General features: G+C 43.4%; 1 protein-coding gene across 3 annotated transcripts in view; it reads right to left on the reverse strand.

Annotated features, from left to right (window-relative positions):
- AMBRA1 (autophagy and beclin 1 regulator 1) overlaps positions 1–19,798 on the reverse strand; it is a 226,914-nt gene that overhangs the window by 33,155 nt on the left and 173,961 nt on the right. For all 3 annotated transcript variants that reach the window (XM_082271116.1, XM_082271115.1, XM_082271117.1), the window contains exon 15: positions 4,267–4,406. In XM_082271116.1, the coding sequence (XP_082127242.1) occupies positions 4,267–4,406 (140 nt within the window). The remainder of the gene's footprint in view (positions 1–4,266; positions 4,407–19,798) is intronic.

Genomic DNA, 19,798 nt, shown 5'->3' on the forward strand with positions numbered 1-19,798 from the left:
ACGAAAGAGAAATACATTTTTTGAAAACGGTCTTTTTTGGCCAGGTGCTTTCTGCATTTTTGGTTTCGGCACAAAAATTTATATTCAATGCACCTCTACTTCTCTACTTATAACTCAGACTTCTTAGTTTGTCTCCCTAGTTCTTCCTGTGCAATAGTTGAAAATGCACTCATTCCACTGCAAAATGGTGCAATCTTGGCCAAAACAACATCGCCCTGGCATGCTATCCCTCTATTGATGCTATGTAGCTATCCTGCAAATTTCATAAGTCAGGTGCACACTCCTGGTGCAGATTGCGGCTCAGCTTTCTGTGCAGTCATGTGAAAACAGACAGTCACAGTGCTCAACAAATGTAAATAAAGGCATGGCAACTTTGCAAGGGAATCGTAGCACTGCTGGCAGTAAGCTCCCACACTGTGACCCAGCACTGTTATAAGACTGAGTGAGGATGTGCTGGGAAGACATTCTAACGTGGGGGTCAGCGATCTACCACCAGATCGCAGACTGGACTTGCTGACCTGCCACCCCAGAGAATCAGACAGAGTGCAATGCTGAGGGATTACTTGTAAAGTTGGAGCTGTAGTAGGGAGCAAGAGCCGCATAAGCCAATGCCTCCTCTGTAGTGCTGGATCCTGCCCATGCAGAGTGATACCAACTGCACTCCACCTCTTATCCCGGCTAGCCATCTCCAAAGTGGTGCCAGCAGAAGGAAAGAAGAGATCTTCAGGTCAGTGTGAAGTAATACACTGGCCATAATAGTATAGGGCTGCTTTCACACTAATACACGGCAGTATAACCACACCCTGGGTACAGTGTAGTGTACCTGCAGTTTTCCTACAGGGTTGCTGTGCTTAGCCATAGACTTCTATTATATCCTGCTATTTTATCACCTCCCAACTTTACCTGTGAACGAGCCCTAAGGGTGCCCCTGTCGAATGCAACTATAGGCTCATTCACAAATGCAGCAGGAACTGCTGCTCCTCTGAAAAGTGATCCTAAGGGTGCAACTGCCGAATGCAACTAAGGGCTCATTCACAAGTGCAGCAGGCACTGCTGCTCCACTAAAAAGTGATTTAAGTTTGTGTTGACAGGTGGTAAGGAGGCGATAGCTTGCCTTCTCATCACCTGATTGAAATCCATGATTGCTGTGCAATGCACAGGATTGCGACATGTTAGTATGGCAATTAGAGGTTTAAATCAGGAGAAAGGAGGCGACATTGTGCCTGGTGATCTTTGACTTCTCCTGTGTTGTTCTGGTAGATCTCTACCTCAATGTTTGCCTACCCCTGTTCTAACACCTGGTGAGGGCGAAACGTCTCAAGGTGGGACTACGTCCATAATTTCCAGTTGCATAGTGACAATACTTTCGGAGCGGACTTCCTGGCTTTGGAGCACACGTCAACTCTGGAGAGTGGAGCAAGTACATTGCAGGCATCTACAAATGTGAGTGCAAATTTTGCTTTTAATGGTGCATGTTTTTTTTTTTTTTTTTATATAAATACTGCACTATGATAGTATTTTTATCCCTTTGGTGCTGAATTGTTATGTTCTGGGAGTGGGAAGTCATGGCTGGTGTGTGAAGGACCATTAGCGTAGGGGACCATCTGGAACCAGATCATTAGGAAATATATTGGAATAGCGCTATATGACCTTCTTTCATTAAGAAGTCATATATTTCAGGTGAGTGCGCATTTTGGGAGCATGTGGTGTTGGAGAAAGTGGGAGAAAGTTTAAAGACCACCACCTGTTAAATGCACGATGTAGGACATTTTTCACATTACAGAGTTGGACTTTGTGTTTGTGTGAAAAGCCTTACTTTTAATATTTTTTTTTTTTTATTGCATGATGACCTAGAAAACGGGGGATGGAGGGTGGGGTCGGGGCGTGAGTGCTAGCAGAAACTGACATTCCAGAAAGTGTTGCATTCCTATGAAGTATGCAGCAGTTCTAACTTAAAAATTGAAAAATATAAAATTGTGTGATGATAGGGTCTCTAAGGACGTGACCACTTTTCATAAATGTTAACACGGATAACTGGTATTTTGCAATTTAAAGTTAGTAAAGTGGTATTAAACCCTCACTGAAAAATGCATTTTCCCTTTATCTTCACATAACCATTTAATAAGTGCAAGCATCACAGTGGCACCAGGGAAACCTTGCAAAGCACAAGAGCCACCCTACAGGCAGGAAAACCTTGGACAAACCTTTTGCTGAAAGAGTTTGCACGAAAGACATGCTGTGCAAAGGGGACAGCTATACTGCCACTGCAGCAGATGGCTTGTCGGTTTCAATGGACTACGAGGTTGATGATGAGCGCCTTCAGTCCTTTGACACTTTCTTCAGCATTAAAAGTGAAAGCCCATACAGAAGTGAAGGCTCAGAGCTGTAAGCAGTGTCTGCAGCAGCACTGACACTGCACCCAAGACCCACCACCTTTACCTCATTACTTTAAAGCCAGCTAATAATTTCTATAACTAAATAATTAAAGCAGAACTAAACCTTCCTATACATTACAGCCAAGGAAGCTGCCATCTTAGCCTCGGTTTGATCTGCAGTTGCCGATGCATGGTGCTACACATATGCTCAGTTATGACACCAGCCATTTGATGGCTTGACAGTTCAGTTAAAGACAAAAGCGGATGTGACAGTATTCCAGGCACCCCAGGAATGTAACTGCTTTTTTGAAACTATGGCTTTAGTTCCGCTTTAAGTGATTCAAAAATAGTCCACATATTGTAAGAAAGAATTGTAGCACATTTCACTGCAATGGAAATTCACATTAAATTTCTTCTTTCCTGTATGTTGAGTGTCTGTCATAGGCACATGTCTTGAATTCAAATGTTTTGGGAAACAGGTAAAACGATGGGTTTAGTTCCGCTTTAACTGTTGCCCTTGTAAACATGGCAGTCGGAGAGGTTTTGTATACAGCATAAAAAAAACTTCCCGAGAAATGTAATTTCCTGTTCTTGTGATTATCTTACTGATTTTTCCATACTGGAACACTGGAGCTCATTATGTGACTATGACAGACACTCAACAAACAGGAAGGAAGGAACTTAATATTTAAATTTCCAATTAAACAGCAGGAAGTAAGAGTCTGTAGTGAAATTTACTACAATTCTTACAATAAGTATAACTAAGGGCTCTTTCACACATGGAGTCCGTTGGACGGACTCCGTTTTTCTCAGCGGGGGATCGATCCGCCGATCCCCCGCTGAGCAGGAGGATGACAGCTGTTCTCCGTGCTGTGTGCGGAGACAAAGCTGTCAGGTCCCTATGCATCTCTATGGGGGAATCAGATGGGAACGGACAGTCTGTCCGTTCTCATCCGATCCGCTGGATGGATAGAAAATAGGGTTTCCATCTGTCCAGATTTAAAGGATCGGATGTCAGCAGACATGTCTCCGCTGACATCCGATGCCCCATTGAGATGCATGGGGTGACCGTACAGATCCGCCAAAAAAACTGACAGGCGGATCTGAACGGTCCGCCTGTGTGAAAGGGGCCTAACATTTAGAGGACTATTTTTGAATATCGTAAAGAGGAACTAAACCTATAGTTTCAAAAAATCTGCTCATTCCTGGCATGCCGAGAGTGCTAAATGTCACATTTGCTTGTACACTCAACAAAGAAATCAGTCCCTCAAATGGCGGGAGTCATAACTAATCACACATTCAGCACCATGGCAGCTGCAAATAAAACAGAGGCTAAGATGGTCGCTTCCTTGGCTGAAAAGAATAGGAAGGTTTAGTTCCACTTAAACAACTCCAGCAATAAAAGATCCGTTTTGTATGAGCTTCTCTTACAAATTGGAAAAACAGAATGTGAGCAAGACTTTCAGGCCTCATTCACATTATGGTGCAGAGATGTCAGTTTTTCTGCACGCGTTCTGCAAGGGCTCAAAAAAACAAAAATAAATGGTTCTCTATGTGCCCTGTTTACACCACATTGTGCAGATTTTTTTGCACAGAAATCTGCAATGTGTATGCAGTTTTCTGCATGGAAAAAAAAACGACAGAACATTAACATTAGTGGGATAGGGCACAAAACTGACACACTTGAAAACTAATGCCAGCATGCATATAAACGAATGTCCACGTGCAGGGAAACTGATGCAGACTGATGTCTCTGCAAGTGAAATCTGCACAGTTCTCCCACCAGGTTTCATGCACATATGGTAAGATCGGGCCCTAACCGTTCTTGATTTGGGGAAAGAAGTCAATCCTGTACAGCTGGGTTTAGTCAGAAAATATATTTTATACTTACTCGGGTCGGCAGATCACCAGGTCTCCCTTATTGGTACCATACGCTAATCCCAGTCCAGGCTCAGGCAACCACCGAGCTGAGTTGATGCTGACGTGTCTCCTTTGGTCGGCAGGCATTGGGTACAGCACATTAAAGACACGCTAAAAGAAAACAAGAAAAAAAATCAGCAAAGGTTCTAGATCACCGCTAAAATGTAACCTGCACCAGGTTTTACATTCTCCAGGCCTGAAACTGGGGAAAGAAAAGTGCATGAGTGGCTGACAGAAACCATATTCCAGACATCATGTTTTCAGTACATGAACAAAATATTAGCTGGCACACAATATGCTATAGGCAACCAATATCTACCTTGTCTACTCGATTTTCTTGAACCTCTTCTAGAATATCCTTTTGACTTTTTTAAATTTATTGGTTGCCAGGCATGATATGCACATAGAGGACACCCTAAGGCTTAACTCTGGGATAAGCAAATATTGACTAAATATATAAAGGCATCTGCATTCTTATTTGAATCTTTGTACCCTTTACCGATTTCTTCCATATCTGTGCAGTAATCCAGCATAAAAAAAACAAAAACGTCTGGACATTATCTGTGCAGAAGCTTCCTGTAATAAAGACAGGTCACTGCTGCCCTCTCTCCTTTTTTCACGGTGATTGGTCTGGTCTCCACCCCTTCCTGTAGTTTCTGCAGACAGACTGTAGTGGGTGGAGCCTGCTAGGCCCCTCCCCACAGCCCTGCTCTCTGCACAGGCTACCTTTACAAGGCAACAATGGGTTTACAAAGACATTTGGTGCACACAAAGTGGATTTAGAACCTTTTCGGACGTTGAAGAACATATTTAAAAGAAACGTTTTTGTGCCTAAAGATCAGCTTTAACCTCCCTGGCGGTATGATTCTTTTGGATTTTAGGTGCTGAAAGCGGTACCATTATTTTAGGTGCTGAAAGCATGTAATTCTTTTGAATGAGCAGCCCAAACAAACTGTATACATTTATTATACATATTATATATATATATATATATATATATATATATATATATATGTATGTATACATATATTATATATATATATATATATATATATACAGTTGGTTTGGGCTGCTCATTCACAAGAATTACGTGTATATATATATATATATATATATATACACACGTGTATATGTATGTATATATATATATATATATATATATATACACACACATATACATATATATGTATATATATATATATATATAATATATGTGTGTGTATATATGTATATGTGTATATATATATACGTATATATATATATATACACTGTATATATATGTATGTATATATATATATATATATATATATATATATATATATATATATATATATATATATATACACATATATTTACATAAAAAGTACAGTAAAACTGCAGGAAAGGGCACTGGGGGGTAATGTAATGTGATTTTATTTTATTTTGAACGATATCAGTGTGTTTGGTGCATTTTACATTCGAATTTGCCGCCGGTTCCACCCCCCGGCGGACGTCACGTCGCCGGAGACGGAAGTCGGGGCTCGCAGACGATCGGGAGAGAGCTCCGCCGCCGCACACCGCTCGCAGTCTTCGCTGGATCCCGGAGAAAAGGTAAGTAAAACCTCCTCCAGCATCCAGCGATCTTCTTAGCGCTACCCCGAGTGTGACTCGGGGTTACCGCTTTTGGCACTAAAATCTAACCCCGAGTCACACTCGGGAATACCGCTAGGAAGGTTAAAGAAAGGTCCAACAAAGTTCCCTGCAAAAGAAAGTGAATGATAGGCACCCCTCTGGTTGGCAGACACAACTATCTTTGCGCTTTTAAAGAGCTAAGGCGGCAGAAGAACAATTTACCAAAACGTCCAGATGTGTCAGGTGCCTGGTCCCCCCTGCTGTATGCTGTGGTTTTGACGCCTCTAGGCCAATTTTGCCGTCATAGCTCTTAAAGAGGGTGAAGACAGGAATCACTGCCTACCAGAGAAGTACTGTTCATCTTCCTTAGCAGGGAGCTTTTCTTAAAGTGGTTCTAAAGCCTAAACGTATTTGTCAAACTCCCCCACCTTATACTTACCTGAGACTGATCTTGATCCAATAATATTCACAAGAGCAAAGGCTATTTTGGCTGTCTCTCTCCTCACCCGCTCAGACAAAGCAGTGGAAGCCATTGGCTCCTGCTGCTGTCAATCACAGCCAGTGAGGAGGAGGCGGTTGGCAGGTCTGAGTCAGGCTCTGTGAGACTTAAGGAGACAGAGCTGGCTTAGGATCGAGAATGCACAAGTGCCCCCATAGGAAGAGGCTTGCTATGGGGGCATTCGATAGGGGGAGGAGCCAGGAGGGCCAGCAGGGTACTCCAGAAGAGGAAGATCGGGAATGCTCTGCCCAAAACCTCCAGGCAGAACAGGTAAGTATAACTTTTTTTTTTTTAAATCACTCACTTTAGGCCCCTTTCACACTTGTGCGACCTAAAAGTTGTGCGATTTTGCTGCAATTTTGCTGTGACTTGAAGCAATGCCTATGTCTTTGGACCTCAAAACACATTCAAATTGGCCAAAAGTAGAGCAGGGAATACTTTGAAGTCGTTGCGACTTGAAGTCATACAGATATGAACGGTACTCATTGGAAATCATGGCGAACGACTTGTCATGCCACATTGCAGTCCAAAATCGCAGGACAAGTCGCACAAGTGTGAAAGGGGCCTTAACATACTTTGCAGTGACGGTTGCTTTCAATGTACAAAACAGATTGTCAGCTGGAAATTATCTTGACAAATATCCAGGAGGCATCCTACAGCAGCCTCAGAAGAAAGGTGTTTAAAAAAAAAAAAAAAAAACGAAAACCCTCCCACGCTTCATTTTAATTTTACACACAACACAAAATTTCAGAAACAAAAGTTATAAATATACATCATATATGGTCAATTTTTAGATAGTACAGTATGTGTAAATAAAATCAACAATATCTGTGGAATACATTTTTTGTTCCTCCACAAAGTGGGAAGATTTTCTATAGCTGCAGCTACCATGATCATTTTTGTCTGTAGTGTAGAATAGGGAATGGACAGGCTGGTAATCTCTATCTGGAAGGATGAGGACACGTAGAATACTAGGTCCAGTGTGATATCTCACTAGTCTGGCCTTATCTGCTGTATGATAGGGGGGTTGCACGCAATGTGCCACTGACAGATAAGCCATTAAGATTTCATGAAAAAGAATCAATTGTGGCGCAGGAATACTGAAGTCTGGAGCAAGTGGGTGGAAGCAGATGTATTAAATGTCCTAAAGTCAATAAATGGCTTAAACCCAAGGTGCCAAGGTCCCCCTCCTATAGGTTATTCTATGCATGTACAATGCCACTAGCACAATTCCAGGAGAAAAAACTGATAAGCTTTCCATCAGATTGGCAGCGGATTTCTCCAAGCTCTTGCACTGTTAAAAAAGAAAGCACATCTGCCAGATTCCTGGTGTTATAAAGTGTTCTGGGCTAAAAGAAAACATATAATACATCTCCGCAATATATGCACATTGTCCCAGGGTTATTTCTTTAAGCACTATAGGTGCAGCAAAATACCTGCTCATCTCTATAACATAAAAGATGGGTTTGTAGTCCAGCAGGCAGGGCTGACAACACTGCTCAGGATTTCAGTCCAGCAGATGCAGCGCTGTCTGCTCACTGAAGGCCAATTCACACTGAAGTTGCAGGGCAGCCGGAGAGATTCAATGATTCGGCCGCTCTGAGTTGCCGCTGTGCTAGTGGGCAGAGTGATGCATTAATCACATTGCAATGCCCCCCCTCTTTTTTTTTTTTATTTGCTCTAACAATCGCGACGATAGCTCCCACGTGTGGTTTGAACACCGTTTACATGTGTGGGATCGACTTGCGTATTCATTCGCTTCTGGAGCGCGAGCTAACGGGGACGGGGTGATTTAATTAATTTTTTTTCCAATTTTATCTTTTATTTTTGAACTGTTTTTAAAAAGTTTTGATCACTTCTATTACAAGGAATGTAAAGGTTCCTTGTAATAGAAATAAGCATGACAGGACCTCTTTAATGTGAGATCTGGGGTCAAAAAGACCTCAGATCTCACATCTACATTAAAAAAGAAAAAAAAAAAGTCTTTCTTTTCATCTTGAAAAAAAAAAATGGGCTCTTTAAAAAATCGGTTGCTCTAAAGCGATGTATGACGTCGCTCCGGTCCTCCAAGGACAGAGTAGAGTGAGGGCCATCTTTCCCTCACTTGACTCCCTGCCTGAGGGGACAGCAGACCGGATCATCTTCCCCACTACCCGCAGGTCTGGTAAGCGGGAAAATGACCAGGCACCTCTCCCGCCGCTCAAAAGGGTGATCCCGTGGCGAATCCGCCACTGGGACCACCCTTATGTTAAAGCGGACCGCCCGCAGCTTCAAAAAATACAAGGGTTATGGCAGCAGACCCTGGTATTTAACGTCAAAGTTCCAACGCAAAACTGCAGCGGGCGATCTGGAAGTTGTTAAGGTAAGAGTCAGATTTTTGGCATCCCCTGCAACAAAAATGTCATTTTTGGTGGGATACTCCCAACAGAAAATCACATCTAAAAGGGATGCAGACACTGCAATTTTCCTCAGAGCCCTGCAGGTGCAGCAGCTGGTTGATCATTTAAAAAAAAAAAAAAATTAGATCAGTGGTCCTCAAACTCCGGTCCTCAGGGCCAACTAACAGGCCAGATTTTAAGTATTACCTTGGGGAGATGCAGACTAGAGAACTGCAATCACTGAGCAGCAAATGATATCACCTAGGATGTATTTCAGTTATCTTGCAAACCTGGCCTGTTAGTGGGCCCTGTAGGCCAGGGTTGAGGACCACTGCATTAGATTACCTTTCTACATGGACACAAACACACAGGGATTTCTTCTAAAGGTAGGAATCTGCAACAAAGTTTGTTAAAATCCATGCAATATACAGAGATCACCCAGAGGGAATTTTTTTTTTTCTCAAAAGTGTTTTATATATATATATAAATTTTTTTAAGATATATATATATATATATATATATATATATATATATATATATATATATATATATATATATATATATATATACGCCAAGTACATGTGCAAAAACCTTGTGTACTTTTGTGTGGCTCCTCCATCTCCTTGGCATGCCATAGCTGAGAGGAACTAAACAAAGTAAAATGCTCCTATAATGCACTAAGAGCACGTCGGGTCATACTTTGAAGGTATGCTTTTAATCTGAATGATAAAGTTTTGAGCACAGGGTATAGAAACACTTGTAATCCTATGACAAAGAACAGTGGTAACCGGTTATATTTAGTGAGGGTCCTACATAGCATGTTGCCATTTTAGAACACAAGCCGCGGGGTTGTCCTTCGTTTGCCACTATAAATAGCATGGCAGATGATTGTACGCTTTTGACATTTCCTTGTACAGGTCTGACCGGACATCTTCAGAAGTGTCCTTATTCAAGAAGAATAATTTAAAATTTCCCTGGGTGTACCCATAAATTAAATGTATGGGAAGTACATGTATGTATGTATGTATGTATGTATGTATATGTATGTATGCATGTATCTGTTCAGTCGTATCAAACATGGGGACCATGTCTGTTATCACAAAGAGAACTGTAGAAAATGACAAGATCATTTCACATAAGGACAGTGTGTCCACTGGCATACTTGGAGACATTAAACTCTCCTTAGTACTTTGTGTTTGTTTTAGTTTTCTAAACTGGTCATTAAGCTCCAGAGTCTGTGCCTGCTTTCAGCGTCTAACCTCCGCTCCTTCCTCGCGTACATTCGATCCCCAGAGAGCTTTCAGGCTCATGATGCCGATAAAGGCTTATCCATTCAACCCCTGTGCGGAGGCCGTATGTGTCATAATTACTGAGGAAGCTGCTTTTAATCGCATGACACTGTTTTATACAGAATTAACAAGATTGGAACGTTAGAAGACAATCAGTGGCACCGCCTGTGCAACTGTACATTCCCTAAACCCCAGCCACTATCCAGCCCGTGTCCTCTCCTCTTTGCAAAATGTCATTTGCAAAGCCCTCCACCACGGCCTGCAGCGTTGCCTTAAAAACCTCCTTCCTGATAGAGCCACGAGCGTCGCTCTCATATTCCTGCACCTGTGCCCTGCAGCCTCGATTGCTTCTTAGCTCCGCACCCACATATAGCACCTCCAGCTCACCCCAACGTTCCCCAGTGGGTGCAGTTGCCATGGCGCCAGTGTTAGGTTGCAAACAGCTCCTTATAATTAGAGCACTGACCTGCCGACCATGACCAGCTAGCCGGATCCTTAACAGTGAAGGTTCAACTTAATTACCTTGCGGGTCAGCTGCCACTCATTCTACCCTTCAATATTAAGTGACCATTAAGCCTATGAACCAAGGACCTAAAGAATCTGCAGCAGAAACAATGACAAGCCAAAGCTTTCTCTATGAGAAACATTGTAGATTAATATGCTACTATGGAGAAGGCAATTCTGCGTGCATGAGGAGTACTTATGAAGAACAGAAGCATTTTCGTGAAATTTATCTTTGCAAGAACAAATGCACTTGTCAGATTCTGGGTATACTAATGTACTGACCAGCAAATGGCTATAAACATGACTATTAATTTAAAGTATAACAATGTCATCCTACAGTCAGTTTTCAGTGATGAATGTACTTCAGTTTTCACCTCTATAACAGATTTTCTCATTTGCCTATCTTCATCTTCCTCTGATATATTTCTCTACACTTATTATTGCTGCTTTTCCCTGCAAAATATCCTCATTTTCAATTAGTAGTCTGTCTTTTGTTAAAATAAGTTTATAGGTTATGTTTAAAGCAAGTGTGTAGTGGTTCTGTACATATATTTATACACGCATGCGTGCGCACGCACGCACACACTTTACCAAAAGTATTGGGACACCTGCCTTTACACGCACATGAACTTTAATGGCATCCCAGTCTTAGTCCGTAGGGTTCAATATTGAGTTGGCCCACCCTTTGCAGCTATAACAGCTTCAACACTTCAGGGAAGGCTGTCCACAAGGTTTAGGAGTGTGTCTATGGGAATATTTGACCATTCTTCCAGAAGCGCATTTGTAAGGTCAGGCACTGATGGTGGACGAGAAGGCCTGGCTCGCAGTCTCCGCTCCAATTCATCCCAAATGTTTGAGGTCAGCAGTGGCGTAGCATGGGTTGTCAGCGCCCGGGGCAAGGCAAGTAATCTGCGCCCCCTAACATGCGGACTTTTAGTACTCCCCGAGTCCCTTCCTACAATAGTACTGACCAGCCCGATTCCTATACTGACCTATCAGTCCACTACGCTAACATACCTGATTCCTGTACTGGCCACTACACTGACCTACCTGTCCTCGACACTGACCCTTACAATGACCTACCTGATTCCTACCTGACCAATACACTGCACACTACACTGCCCACTACACAGAGGACACCACCGCGTCATCGAGCCCTTACAGGGGGCGGATCGGGGAGGATTGTGAGAGCTTAGAGGAGGCGGGACAGAGGCACATGCAGGGCTGACTTAGAAGATGGCGAGGCGGGCTCCAGAAGGGAGGCGGGGCTCTGCCACTGGCCAGCCCCGCTGCCGCACATGACAATGTTGGCCCAATCACAGGGCGCCGTCCAGCCATCGTTTAGCCTGAAGATGGCGGCCGCTGAAGTGACACGCTAGGAAGAATTTTTAAAGTTTGCTAGAGTGACACTGGCGTGGAATGCGCCCCCCCCAAATGTTGCACCCGGTGCGGCCGGCCCCCCCTGCACCCCCCACGCTACGCCACTGGAGGTCAGGACTCTGTGCAGTGCAGTCAAGTTCCTCCACACCAAACTCACTCATCCAGGTGAGGTGGACCTTGCTTTGTGCACTTTTCCAAATCATTTGGTGGAGGGGACCCGTAAGAACACCTTTGGGATAAATTAGAGCAGAGACTGCGAGCCAGGCCTTATCGTCCACATCAGTGCCTGACCTCACAATTACACTTCTGGAAGAATGATCAAACATTCCCATAGACACACTCCTAAACCTTGTGGACAGCCTTCCCAGAAGAGTTGAAGCTGTTATAGTTGCAAAGGGTGGGCCAATTCAAAATTGAACTCTACGGACTAAGACTGGGATGCCAATAAAGTTCATGTGCGTGTAAATGCAGGCGTCCCAATACTTTTGGTAATATATTAAAAAAGTGGTGTCGCACTCCCAATGTGCTAGTATCCCTTTAAATCTGTTTGCATAGCAATTTTCAGAACCAGCATAACATATCAAACCATATATACAACAAACAAAACGCATTAGTCCATAAAGTGTCCTTTGGTATGAATTTGTTACATATGCTCAATCTTTCATAAAACAAAACAGGCTTGTGTTCACATATCCAAACGACTGCTTCCTTAATTAGTGTTAACCACTATGTGCTCCAATCATCCACATACATTAGTACTAATCCCCTCATATCCGATATATCATATACACCAGTCTGTGTGTGTGTGTGTATATATATATATATATATATATATATATATATATATATATATATATATACACACACATATATATATATATATATATATATATATATATATATATATATATATATATATATATACATACACATACACTCACACACACCGATCAGGCACAACATTATGACCACTGACAGGTAAGGCCCATTCCACACTGGTGTGCTTTTGCCACGCTTTCCCAGGGCGTAGAAAAAGTGCATGAAAACTATTCCCTATTTAATCCTATGCAACGGTTCACACTGCAGGTACGCTGCCCTTTAAAAAGTCCTGCCTGTTAAAGGGAAGGTGCCTTTTTGTTGCAGTTTTCAAAAGCGCACCAAAAAGGCATCTTTCATTATAGGTCAAAAGTACATCAGGGTGAAAGCGCCCCAAGCTGCACAAAAGTGCATGAAGATCACAACAGAGTGAAAGGACCCTAAAGGAAAAAAAAAAAAAGCATGGACAATCTTGTTACAATGGCATTTGAAGGTAGGTGGAATAAGTTGATGTGTTTAAAACAGAAAACAGGCAAGCCTAAGGATTTGAGTGACTTTGACAAGGGCAAAATTGTAATGGATATTGTGGGATGTTCCCGGTCTGCAGTGGTCAGGAGGATCCACCAAAAGTGGTCCAAGGAAGGAAAACCAGCGAACCAGCAACAGGGTCATGAACTGCTAGGCTCACTGATGCACACATAGAGCGAAGGCTGGTTCGCGCAGTTTGATTCAATAGCTACTGGCGCTCAAACTGCTGAAAAAGCTAATGCTGGTTCAAATAGAAAGGTGTCAAAACACATAGCACATCGCAGTTGGTTGTGTTTAGAGCTGAGCAGCTCCAGACTTGTCAGGGTGTCCATACTGACCCATGTCCAAGGGTCTACAATAGGGTGAGCATCAGAACTGGGACATTGAGTAATTGAAGAAGGTTGCCTGGTCAAATTAATTAATAAATTATTGAACGCTGCCAAATGTTTGATCCCGAGACACTGGAAACAGATCACTTGTCCCACTTAGGCGGAGTGGAAACGAGAGGTGAATGGAGTCATGGGTGCGGAACAGAGGGTGATGACTCTCGGGGGTCAGCAATCCCTGTTCATGGACGGGCTGGATGTTCCACTCTGATGAGCTTCCGGACGACTGAAATGGTTGTGCATGGACAGCATGCTAGATTTCAGGGACAAGACCATTAACTCTTCTCATCCCCCCCCCCCCCCCCCTAGCTAGCTGCCTCCCTTTTGGCCATGTCTCTCACAGACCCCCTACTCCCCTTTTTCTTTTTCCCTGTCTACCTACTTCTTCATGGCTCCTTAGGGAGCGGTTGTCCCCCCCCCCCCCTTTCTTGATCTCTTGACTCAGAGGCGTAACTAGAACCTTCAGGGCCCTGATGCAAGAAACCATGAAGGGCCCCCCAGACCCCTGGCCGGGGCCCTTACCTTCAAGCCCAGGGCTCTTCCCACTAATCTTGGGGCTCTTTACACTCGTTGCATGGCCTTTTATTACGGTCCCGCAGCAGGATTCTTTCACAGGTTCTGCAGTGGGCCCCCTTCCTGCAATCTTGTGGGCCCCCTTCCTGCAATCTTGGGGCCTCCCCACAGGGGTGCAATGCCAGCGTCCGGTCGCAAGTGTGACCTTTGCGATCCTGGAAGTTCACCCACTGGTTTGCTACCGGGCCCCCTGGAGCATGGGGCCCGGTAGCGATTGCAACCCCTGCAACCCCTGTAGTTACGCCCCTGTCTTGACTATCCCTTTGTTACTCCACCTATATGTATACTACTAATGTGGCAGCTTTATTCTATACTTCATGTCAGCTGTCACAAAGTTACCGGGCCACACCAGGGGTTCTTCCCTGGGGGCCAGGCCCACACAGCTGGGCATGAGTTTTATGAGGTTTTTCCTCCATTTGGCCTAGGAGCACACTCTACATCTCAAGCTACACTGCCCCCTATCTCTGTGGTCACTGACTGTTTTATAATCTGCCAGTGCAATGTACTGATTTACATGTTATTCCTTGGTATTGGTTATATTTCTCTGTACTTTGTTTTAGGGAAAAAAAATAAAAATAAAAAACAAATGAATTCATAAATGGTTTGAGAAACAGAACAATGAGTTCAAGTTGTTGACTTGGCCTCCTCAATCAAATCGTGCCTCTGTGGGACAAGCTATAAAAACAAGTCCAAACCATGGAGGCTCCACCTTGCAACTTAAAAGGTATTAAAGGATTTGCTACTGACAGCTTGATGCCAGATACTGCAGCATACCTTCAAAGGTCTAGTGGAGTCCATGTCTTGACAGGTTATGGTGGGTGGTCATGATGTTATGACTGGCATGTGTGTGTATATTTTATTTATTATGGTCATAACTAAAACAAAAAAAAGTAAAATTTTTAACATTTGTAAGTCAGATAAACATCAGCCAAACACCCACCAAAGAGACTGGCACAGGCAATAGGAAGTGCTATCAGGCGGTTTGGCTTGTGGCATCATAAAGTCATTTTTTTCTGATGACTCCAGGAAGAAGGGATTTATGATGGCCGCTGACAAATGCTTGGGAATACTAGTGCCCCTTTTTTAGGTCTGCGGAGAAGTGAGGTCTTCCACTCTGCTGCAAGCTCAACACTTGGCACCTGCGAGGAGGGGAGAGGGCGGATACTGAGGCCTTGGTGTCAGGGATGAGTCAAAATAAGGAAATGGATTCACTGAAATTAGAAGAGCGAGGGAGGCTTGGCATGTGTTCAGATTCCTATAGAAGCACAGCCAGCCTGCGTGTGCGGAGTTACTGGACTACCCGCCTGCATGCCAATTTATTTCTGGCATCTCAGCGGAGGTCTGAAAACATCACGGTTATACACAAGCTAATGGGCTTTGGGGAATCTCACATTCACTAACAGGCAGCAGGGCGCGAAGACAGTGCATTTAAATGTAGGCAGTATGAACAGGCTGAAAGTGATCGAGAGTGTGCGAAGTGCTGGATGATCACCAGCTACAGAGAAAACACGAAAATCAGATTGTACATTGCAAAAGATCAAACCTGAGCTTTCTTTTTTAATCCTGCTATAGAAAAAAAACGCTGGAATCTGATGTAATGATGGTAACACTTACTTATTACAAACGCAAAATAACACTGGAAATATTCATTTTAAACAGTAAAAAGTATCAATTTATAGCTAAAACATTTTTGTCCAACCTTGCATGGGGGTAAAGAAGTGTTTTTGCTGACTATGTACCATTAAAAGACAGAGAGGCAACAGGAAGTCTGGAAATCTCACAAAGTGAAGGGCATTTCCCCTGTTAGACAAGTGTCCCCATTGGAAGAAGATTTCTGCTTCCCTCTTGTACTGGAGACAACTCTATATAGAGGGGTGAAACTCCCAAATGGGAACGCAAACTTAAGGTGATAAAGTCTTGTTTTGTTTTTTTTAATTACAAGCATGCTATACTTACCTGCTCTGTGCAGTTGGTTTTGCACAGAGCAGCCCAGATCCTCCTCTTCTTGGGTCCTTTGCCAGTGCTCCTGGGAGCACCATAGCCACTGTTGTGTGTGTGTCAATTCAGACACAGAATCCCCCTCCCTCTCCTCACTGGCTCCCTGACTTTGATTGACAGCAGCGGGAGCCAATAGCACCCTCTGCTGTGTCTCAGCCAATCAGGAGAGAGAGCCCAAGACAGCCAAGGCTCTCCTGCAATATCCCTGAATCAAGATGGGGCTCATGTAAGTATTTGGAGGGCTGCTGCACACAGAAGGTTTTTAACTTATTGCATAAAATGCATTAAGATAAAAAAAAAAACCTTGTGCCTTTAGAACCACTTTAGCCACTTCCATACCGGGTGATTTCTGGCACTCCGCTCCTACATGTAAAAATCATCATATTTTTGCAACCGTAGAAAATTACTCAGAAGTAAACCCCCAAACATGATTTTTTTTAGCAGAGACCCTAGGGAATAAAATGGCATTCATTGCAACTTTTTATGTTACACGGTATTTGTAACAAATATTTGTATCAGAAATTTTTCAAATGCGTTTTTTTAGGGAAAAAAATTGTGAATTAAAAAACAAAACAGTAAAGTTAGCCCAATGTTTTTGTATAATGTGAAAGATGATGTTACACCGAGTAAATAGATACCTAACATGTCACACTTTAAAATTGCGTACACTCTTGGAAGGACGCCAAACTTCAGTACTTAAAAATCTCTATAGGCGACACGTTAAAAAATGTTTACAGGTTACCACTTTAGAGTTACAGTGGAGGTCTTGGGCTAGAATTGTTGCTCTTGCTGTAACATTCGCGGCGATACCTCACATGTATGGATTGAACCTCGTTTACATATGTGGCCCCGACGTACGCATGGACGGGGGCACTTTAATTTTTTTTTTTTACACTTTCCCTTTAATTTTTTGATCACTTTTATTACTATTACAAGGAATGTAAACATCCCTTGTAATAGGAATAGTGAATGACAGGTCCTCTTTATGGGGAGATCTGGGGTCAATAAGACCTCCAATCTCTCATACAGGCTAGAAAGCCTGAAAAAAAAAAAAAAAAAAAAACACCTCAGCTGAATGCCGAGATCAGTGCAGTATAGAAAAATGCCAGGCCGGGCGTGACGTCATCACGTCGCGCCCAGGCCTTCGAGAGTCATAGAGACTGCCAGGGGACCATCTGGTCCTCGCAACTTCTGCCGGTGGCAGATTTCTTCTCTGGCTCGCCGGTAGAAGCACCGGAGGGCGGCGGGGGGGGGGGGGATGTCCCTTCCCGCCGCCTGTAAGAACGATCAAGCCACTATAATTGCACTTATGGTGAAGGGAATCGCCGGCGGAAAAAGATTATATATCTGAATGATGCCTGCCGCAGATATCCCCACCTAAAGCACAGGATGTCATATGACGTCCAGCGGTAAGGAAGTGGTTAAATAAAAACTTGACAGAAGGTCTTTCCCTTTCCTACTTTACCCAAAACTTAAAAAAAATAAATAAATAATAATTTTTTGCCTAGGGATACACTTTGACTAATGTTATGACTTTTTTTTTTTTAAATAAATCGTTTAACAAAAATGGCTGAACCTAGAGTATTTTATAAAATCTTTCCTATGCACCCTTTCTTCCTTTAATTCTCCCAATGAAGCAAACTTCTCCTTGCTACCACTGGTAAAGAAGTTATAAACCCTAAATGAAAGGCATTTCATTTGCTAAAGCTCTGTGTATCATAAACAATTGTCATTTTTTAAATAAAATACTTCTCTTTGTCTATTTTACATCTGTATTGCTTCTGAACACTCGAGTGACCGAAATGCAGCAGGGCAGCCGCTCACCACAGGACCTGGAAGCAGAGATCACTGGAGTAGCGTTGTCTAATTCAGTGATTTCCAGCTTCCAAGGGGATCAGCCAGGTATGGTACCATACATGGGTACAAGGGACCAACATTAACTCTGTATAAAATATCCATACCTGGAATTTATCTTTAATTCATTCACCAGTCTGAACAATAGAGAGAATTGTCATGTTAGGGCTCTTTCACACGGTCCGCCTCCGTAGGCGGATCCGTGTTGCTCAGCGGGGATCGATCCGCGATCCCCGCTGAGCCAGGCGGATGACAGCTCCGTCTCCGCTTGCAGAGCGGAGAGGGAGGTGTCTCAGCACCCGCTGCCCTCTATGGGGGATCGGATGAGAGTGGACCGCTTGTCCGCTCTCATCAGATCCGCTCCGCTCCGATTACTGAACGGATGGAAAAATAGGGTTTCCATCCGTCCAGATTTCAGCACAGGATCGGATGCGGATGGCAGCGGGTGTCAGCGGAGGTGTCTCCGCTGACACCCGCTGCCCCATAGAGCTGCATGGAGGATCCGATCAGATCCGCCTAAAAAACTGACAGGCGGATCTGATCGGACCGCCCGTGTGAAAGAGCCCTAAGAGGAATAAAAAACAACATGCATGCTTCTGTGCAAAGAGAAGACTCTAATGGCGCTTTTCCACTGCATGGAACCGAACGGTTCGGCTCGCTTTTGTGCTTTTTCACTGCTGGTACCGCATGGTATAGTGTAGGAACGGTTCGGTACGGTACGGCGGCGTTTTTCCACTGCATGGAACCGAACGGTACGGCTCTCAAAAACAGTACCACCTCGATTGTGGTTCCAAGAGGTACCATACCCGGTACCATATCCCACAATCCTTTGCATGCAGTCACTACTAGCCACTGATTGGTCAGAGAATCCCACCCACCCCGTTGTTATCCCACCCACTTAACTTTAGTACTACTTTAGTGGAATAGCAAACCATACCATACCGTACCGAACCGTTCCAACACCGTACCATGCGGTACCAGCAGTGGAAAAGCAAACCGGGCCAAGCAGGGACCCGTAGAGCCGAGCCGGTACTTGCAGTGGAAAAGTGCCATTAATGCACACTTTGAAATAGTCAAATGTCATTTAACTGGAATCATTCTGTGATACGGACGCTGTTTCACCGTTCACCAGTTCTGAGGAAGCCACCGGCATGAGTGGTACTGGTTCTTCAAGATTGGAGAACAATTCCAGCAAATAGGACTAACTATTGCTAGATATACTATGACCTGGATAAATGAGAACCCTCACAGACATATGAAACCAAACACTGCCCCCCCCACACAGGAAATGTGCTTCCCTAGTATCTAATGTTGGTTCACCCTCTGTACTCGTTTCTTGTATTCATGCTTTTTTGAATCCATCATCTACATCACTCATTACAATGTATGTGGACGTTCCTCTGTTGCGTTTGCATATGCAGGATTCTCATGTTTTGTCTTTTTTCCCCTTTTTAATGCTTTATTAATTTTTCTATTTTGGATCTTTCACTCATTAGGATTTTCATTTTTTATGTATAATTCTTTGCTCATGCTACTCTTATTTCCTTATGTTCTTTCTTATCATTTGTTCTTATTTCATAAATGAATACAGACATTTTACCTAGGTTTTTTTGGGGGGAGCGGAGAGTTTGAGTCTTTTGGAGGATTTTTTTTTTTTTCGCTTATTTTTTCAACCTAAAGTGGTTGT

Source organism: Pelophylax lessonae, assembly GCF_965119305.1.
Source record: "Pelophylax lessonae genome assembly, chromosome: 10".
NCBI classification, from domain to species: domain Eukaryota; kingdom Metazoa; phylum Chordata; class Amphibia; order Anura; family Ranidae; genus Pelophylax; species Pelophylax lessonae.